We start from the raw sequence: 7,816 nt of genomic DNA, 5'->3' as shown, positions 1-7,816 counted from the left end.
AAAAAAAAAAAAAAAAAAAGAAGAAGATGAACAAAGTTGAAGGATTTACACTTGCCAGTTTCAAAACTTACTACAAACAACAGTAAATTAAGACAGTGTAGTACTGACATAATGATAGACAAACAGATCAATGGGATAGAACTGAGAGCCCAGAAATAACCATTAAACCTATGGTTCTTTGGTCAAAGGGTTTTTGACAAAGATATCAAGATCATCCACTGGGGATAATTTTTTAATATTTTCAACAAATGGTGTTGGGACAATTGAAGAGCCACACAGAGCAATGACCCTTACCTCACAGCATATTTTTTAAAAACTCAAAATGGATCAAAGACCTAAATAAAAAACTAAAATGGATCAAAGACATAAAACTCTCAGAAGAAAAAAAATCTCTTTGTAACCTACAGAAGCTTATTTGGCAAAGGATTCTGAGATATGACACCAAACTGTAAGCAACACAAGAAAAAATAAAGTGGACTTCATCAAAATTAAAAGTGTTTGGGATTCTAAGAACACTATTAAGAAAGTGAAAAAGACACAGATTGAAAATATTTGCAAATCAGAAATATGATATAGGATCTATTTCTAGAATATATAAAGTACTCTTACAAGTCCATAATAAAAAGACAAATAGCCCAATTTAAAAATGAGCAAAGAATCTGAATAAACTTTTCTCCAAAGATCTACAAATACAGTAGAACCTCCATAGTTGGCCACCTCCCTATATTGACCACCTCCTTAAGATGACCTAATTTTCACAGACCACTGTACATATTAGTACACTAGGCTTAGTACCTTATTGTTGACCACCTCCATATGTAACCAGTTTGTTACAGGCTCCTAGGTGGTCAACTCAAGCATATGAAAAATGTCCATCACTGGTGATCAGGGAAATGCTAATTAAAACTACAAGAGACCACATCACACCCCCAGAATGGTTAGAATTAAAAAATCAGATCATAATAAGTGTTGTTGAGGATGTGGAGAAATCAAAACCCTCATATACTGCTGGTGGGAGTGTAAAATGGTACAGCCACTTTGGAAAAGGGTTTGGCAGTTCTTTAAGCAGTTCAACACAGAGATACCCTATGACCAGCAGTTCTTCTCCTAGGTATATACCGCGTGTATGTGAAGAGAAATGAAAGCGTTTGTCCTCACAAAAACTTGTACACAAATGTTCGTGGCAGCATTATTCATACTAGAGAGAAGGTAGAAACAACCCAAGTATTCATCCAGATGAACCGATAAACAAAATGTGGTACAGCCATAAAAACAAAATAATATTCAGTCATAAAAACAAATGAAGTACTGATACACGCTACCTGGGTGAACCTCGAAAACATTATGCTAAGTGAAAGAAGTCTGTCACAAAAGATATATACAGGGTGTCCTTAAAGTTTGTGTGCAATTTAAAATGATTCTGTTGATATGGAATGTCCAGAAAAGGAAAACTCTGTGGAGACTAAGAGGAGATTAGTGATTGCTAAGGGGTGGGGGTGAGGGAAGCCTAGGAATTGGGGGTAATAAGTTAAAGGGTACAGTGTTCCTTCTTGAGTTAATGAAGCTGTTCTAATTTAGTACCATTCGCTTGGTAATGGCTACTCTACTCTGTGAATATACTAAAACCATTGGATTGTATACTTTAAATGAATGGATTATGTTTATCTGAATTATATCTCAGAAAAAGGTAATACCAAAAAAATTAAAGCAAATATCATAATCAAAATAAAATAAAAAATATTATGTGTACCTATAATGACTTCTTCAGATTGCAGCAGTTATTTCAGTAAGGAAAATACCCCTCTAGAGTAGTGGGATCCTAGCCTCAGCTTGCATACTGCTTTCTGGTGAAGACAGGCTATCTCTTCAGAAGGAAGTATATGGTCAATTAATGTTACTTGAACATGTCCCTGTTGGGGGGGACAAAGGGTTGTGCTGATGTACACATGTAAATAATATACAAAGTCTGACAATTAAGTTTGAGAACTTGTCACCATTCACTTACGCTAGCAGCACTATATGAACAATTCGGTGAGGTTTCAGAACCTCAGTATATCAGTATCTCACGGCTGTGTTTGTGCCAATGTACGGCAGTGTCTTACTGAGTGGCGTTCATTATTGTTGCATGCTTTTGTGTGCTGTACAATGACAGCTCTGATGACCATTCCAGAAAAAGAGTCCCAAAATTGATTTGCAGGGTAGACTAGGCACTGGCATCAGTGCTTAGCTTCCCAAGGGAAGTACTTTGTTTGTTTTTTTTTTTTTGAGACGGAGCCTCAAGCTATCCCCCTGGGTAGAGTGCCATGGCATCACGCTCACAGCAACCTCCAACTCCTGGGCTCAAGCGAGTCTCCTGCCTCAGCCTCCCAAGTAGCTGGGACTACAGGCGCCCACCACAACGCCTGGCCATTTTTTTTTTTTTTTTGGTTGCAGCCATCATTGTTGTTTGGCGGCCCGGGCTGGGGATTCGAACCTGCCACCTTAGGTGTATGTGGCTGGCGCCTTAGCCGCTTGAGCCACAGGTGCCGAACCAAGGGAAGTACTTTGAAGGTGACCATAGTGATATTCAGCAATGAGGTATGTAGCACTTTTTCTAGGATGAGTTCACAAACTTAATTGTTAGTCTTCCTATACAGTACTCTTCCTGAAGGAAATTATGATGAAAACAAGTTTATCTCTTTATATTTCCAGACATGCCTACACTGCCCTTCAATGTTTGTGTTCAGGAAATTATCAGCAAGGCAACATCTTCATCTGGTTCTGCCAAGGCAAAGCCCACTGCTGAAGGCCCAGGGGGAAAGGCCTGGGAACTGAGAAAAATGTAACAAAGAACTTCCCAGCAAAGGGAGTCCCACTGGCTACGAAAACTGACTCTGAATCCAAACCCGGTTGGTGGTCAAAGCATTTCTGTGACTTCTTAAATTTGTGTGCTCTCCAGTTCTACCCTAGACCTATTAAACCAGAATCTCTGGAAGAAGATCCTAGAAATCTGTGTATTTTGACAGGCCCCCTGGATGCTTCTGATATTTGGCCTGGTTTGGAAACCACTATAGGAATCTTTGCTCATAAGCAGGTAAACAAAAGAGAGGCAACATGACAAATGGCACCCAAGGAAAGAGAGATAATGCAGGGAACAAGAAAGATCTTCTCAAACACCCTAATTAGTATACTCGGAGAGATGTGAGAGGAGACTGCTAAATAAGAGCGTGCAGCTCCTCACCCCACCTAGGCTCCTGCCTGCCTCCTGCACACTCAGTTCACAGCCACTTGTTCAAGCAGCAACCTCCCCTGATACCTATCAGGCCCAGCCCTGAGGCCATGGCAGGGCAGGAAGATCTACTCCCTGCTGGACCTGGGCCCTCCCCTCCCTAAACTTCCCAGATGTGGCAGGGAGATTAAGTCAGTAGAACACACACTGATGGAAGGAAATATTCACATCCCATCAGTAAGGAAAAGAAACGGGTTATAAAAGTGCACATGTAATTTGATCTCAAGTTCGTTAAAATTTGATCCCTCCCCCCAACACACACAGAAAAAAAATTGGAAGGACATAAATCAAAATGTTAATAGTAGCCTCTCTGAGGAGACAGACTACAACTGATTTTTCACTTTCTTTTCACTAAGTTTCTTAGAGGGCCTCACAGCTCCCTAACATTCTTTCCTGACCAGCCCTAATCCTACCAGCCCCAATCAGCTGGGAAATCTCCCTTGTCTCATAGCATCCTGAATCCCAATGGGGTTAACAGGAACTGCCTCCTCCAGTTGGGTTTAAATGAAATAACACAAGTAAAGCACTTGGCACAAGACATGGCACATGGTAAGTGCTCAACAAATGGAGGCTTGTTAATTGCTCTTAATTATCATCCACTAACTGGAACAGTGAACTCCCAGGATGCCAGACAGTAGGCCAGTCACAGGGGCCAAGCTGCTGCTCTTCCATCACTCCCTCTGCCCCTATAGGAAAAAGCAGGCTGTGAAGAGCCATGTGTGTTAGACAGGAGTAAGCCTGGGAACAGCCTGGGAACAGAGGAGATAGGGAGGGACTAACACCTTGAGTGCTCTGTCTTTGAAAGCTGGGCAAAGTCCAGTTAAGTTGTAGTAATGGCACCAACCTTTATAAGGAAATTGTGTGCAAGTTTAAACAAAAATGTGCCAGACAGTTCATCTCCAGAAAGCTTAAACTCAGGTGCCAACTTTGCACTGGAAAATCTTCTACTCTTTGAGTCTCAAGTCTTCACAGAGGAAAAATAACCCTCTCTCCACAGGGAATTGCAGGAGGAAATGAAGGGCTATACTGTAGGGAAGGGTTATTATCTTCACTATGGCTACCTGGAAGGCCAGGTTTGCGCAAGCCTTTGGGCAGCTGCTACCCAGTTGTTATTTAGGAAACTCACTCAACTACCTAGGGGCTTAAGACTGAGGCCCACTGCACATCTGGTTCCACCTCAAGCCCTGAGGACAGTCCTGGGATCCTCCTGAGTGACTGGTCTGTTTTGGAGGAGAGAATTCTTCCATCTTCACTGTGGAATTTCAGACATCCAATGAAATCAGATTACAAGCCTCCAAGGTGAGTCCCCCAAGAGGCAAGACTATGTCCCCTCCCTGAGCCAAAGGGAAGTGAATGAATCAGATCTCCAGATGCAGTAAGAGACCTTGATTTAACCTGAGCTGCATGCTAATGGGAAGTTGGTGGTGACAAACCAGGTTTCTGAAAGATTAACCAGAGAGTGATTACTCCAGCCAAGCGAGACAGAACAACTGCAGTTGGCACCAGTGGTCAGGCAGCAGGTGGTATCCGGCAGCTTGCTTGGCTTGAGCTCGTGCCCTGAGCCCCTCCTGGGCAACCACAGGAGGAAGGGGCCAAAGAAGGTGCCCCCAAGAGAAGGAGTGCGTATTCCCAGCCTCACCTGTCACCCTGGGGGACTGCCTCTCTGGGCGGAGAGAGTAGGGCAAAGCAGCCCCAGGCAGCCAGCCCCAGAGGCCACTTACCATAGGTGGTGAGGAAGAAGGACAGGTCCCGGTGGGCACGCCGGCTCCCGAGGGAGACTCGGTGCAGAGAGTGCTCCATGGTGTCCCTGTAACCCGAAGCGGCTGTGTTGCTCCCCTGTAACCGAGGCAGCAGGTTCACAGCCTCCCAGCCAGTGCCTCAGAGGCGGGAGGAGCGGGAGGCCGGCCGCGGGGCGCGTTGGAACCGGCCGGGCGCGCCAGGCCCTGATTGGCCCGCGCGGGTTTGAATGGGAAGATTTGCCCTGCGGAGCAGACGTGGCGGGGGAGGCACTCCTGCACCGGGAGCCGGCGGGACTGGCGGCTGGTCTGGGGCTCCAAGCTCCAGCACCGCGTTTCAGGCTGGAAGTGCAAGCCCACAAGAGGCCCTGGCCCGGGATGCCCACTCGGACCGGACTTGGCCTACTCATCCAGCTCTCCCGGACCAGCAATTAGCCAGGTATGTAACCTGCTTTGAAGCTCAGACCTGTAATCATCAGAACCAAGCATGGACAAAGCATCACTCCCCTGGCCCAGTGCGGTGGGGATTGGAACAGTGTTCTCGGCACTTGGACAGGTCGCCCCCAGCAGGCTGCAGCCCCTTCCCAAACCCTGCTGCCTGCTTCGCCTTCTTGAGCCTCCTGTTGGATGAACACTGCCTGACACAGGTCCAGATGACAGCGGCTTGCTCCAACTAGCCTCCTGCCACCTCCACCCCTCCCAGCCTGGCGCCATCGGACAGCCTCCCAGCCCCTGAGGAAGAGAAACGCACAGGACACAGAAAGGGTGGGCACTTCGAATCTCCCAAGCCTGGCGCAGGGAGGCAGAGCCGGAAGGAAGCCCCCTGCACTGTTTTGTTGGCAAACATTCATGGGACACCTCCAGGGAGTGCCTTCACACCCAGACATCTGCTTTGCAAATATCTGACTGTTGCTGCTGTGGGAAGGAAAGCTGTTTGTCTCGTGTAAATCTACAAAGGAGAAGTGTTGGTATTTGACTCTTTCCCTCTGATATCATTGCTAAGTGAATATCTGTGGTTCAGTGACCTTCTCATGACAAGATGGGGAGAAGGAAGAGAGAAAATGGAGAGAAGAGTTGTGCGTATTGAGCACCAGGTGCCAGGGACTGAGCTGGGCAGTTGACACACGTCATTTTCACTGTAAGCCTAGGGATTATTAGTAGCCCCAATTTATCAGGAAGAAATCTGAACCTCAGGCAGAGGAGTAACTTGGCCAAGGTTTACAGAGCTAGGAACAGGCAACGCTGAAATCTGAACCCTGGCTGCCCCAAAGGCTATTGTCCTTCTGTCCTTCCTTGGCCTGTACACTTTGCCCCATGGCCAACAGCAGGTAGAGGTAGCAAACCTGCCTTCTTGAGGCAGGTAAGGAAATTAGATGCCACAGGGCCAGCTGGCCACCAGCAGGGAGCAGAAACTGGAGAAGGAGCCCTGAAATTAGCAAATTAGTGGTCAAGTATAAATGAATTACATAAAAACCAGTGCATGGTTTCAATCTTGGCGCTTCATAAAGTCCTGCCCTGCTGTTCCCCCACCCTCACGCAATGACAGTGCCTTTAGCAGGGCAGGCCCACTCTCCTGGCCCAACCCAATGGCAGATAGACTTACCTGCACCCTGAACTTGGGCACGCCTGATCCTCTTCCTGGCTGGAGAAGTCTGAGTCCAGGCATCCTTCCTGGGCAGGGAGGTATCTTGCCTCATTCCCTCCATCCAGCCAGGCAGCCTCAAGTCACAGGATGCAGACAGGACACTAAACCCAGAGGTGCTGCAGACCTGCAGGAACAAGATGGGAGCATGAGTTAGGCATGGCTGAAGATGCCCCCGTAAGGGTGTTCACTTCTGTATGAACTAGAATACATGACCTTCAGGAGCCAGGGCAAAGGAAGGTCCACAGACACAGAGAGGGTGATACACCCAAGGGACCACTGTAGAGCCTCCTCCCCCAGCAGAGACCACCGTAGACTCAGTAAGGCTGTGAGCAGCCTGCAGGTATAACTCAGGAGGGTGAGACCCCGCAGGAGAACTGATTAGAGTTGCACTGTCTGAGTGTGATTTGGGGGGGAAAGACCAAGGAAAGACCACACTGGGCACTCTACCCTCTACTAGGGACAAAGATCCCACTGCCTTGCAGCCCCTCCTGACTCCTGCCCCACTGAGCAGCTAAACTATTCAGTTAGAAGATCCCAAAACTAGCCTGATCCTGATCTGACCACTCTGGTGGCACCACCTCCACCATCACCAGTAAGGCTCCTTTACTTAGTAGAGTACTGGAAGCTTCCTTTTCTTAAGGAACAGGTCATGTTTTTCTCAGAAGATGGAGGAGAGAGGTGAGTGAGAACCTGGGCAGTGGCACTCCAAGAAGGTCAGGCCCTATTAACCACACTGCTGTCCACAGGCAACATCCACAAAGGGTCACCATCATGGCCTTGCTTTCCCCAAGAAGACAGGGAAGTTTGAGGATCGAACTGGCTCTCTAATATGCACTGAGCAGTCTAGCACCTCCTGGGGACTCAGTATCTCTCCTCTACTTCATATATACCCACACACTCTCCACACATAATAAACTTAGCACATAGACATATACTCTGCACACATACACATACCTTAACACACCCATGCTCATACACAATCACACCGTATACACATACATAAGCACAATACATACATAGCTCACATAGATACAAACACACCCCACACACTCCAGTAACATAAAACAACATAAACAAGCACACATACACGGCAGACACATGCACACAAAACATACCTAATGTACCACATTCAGGCGCTACATCAACATACACAGATTAATTATAGGC

General features: G+C 46.8%; 1 protein-coding gene across 1 annotated transcript in view; it reads right to left on the bottom strand.

Annotated features, from left to right (window-relative positions):
- RGS3 (regulator of G protein signaling 3) overlaps positions 1–5,068 on the bottom strand; it is a 124,176-nt gene extending 119,108 nt beyond the window's left edge. The window contains exon 1 of the mRNA XM_012802440.2: positions 4,990–5,068. Within this exon, the coding sequence (XP_012657894.1) occupies positions 4,990–5,068 (79 nt within the window). The remainder of the gene's footprint in view (positions 1–4,989) is intronic.
- Positions 5,069–7,816: the final 2,748 nt, after the last annotated feature.

This window comes from Otolemur garnettii, unplaced genomic scaffold, assembly GCF_000181295.1.
Source record: "Otolemur garnettii isolate 467f Iridium unplaced genomic scaffold, OtoGar3 scaffold00014, whole genome shotgun sequence".
Lineage (NCBI taxonomy): Eukaryota > Metazoa > Chordata > Mammalia > Primates > Galagidae > Otolemur > Otolemur garnettii.
This window is presented reverse-complemented; position numbering and strand designations above follow the sequence as displayed.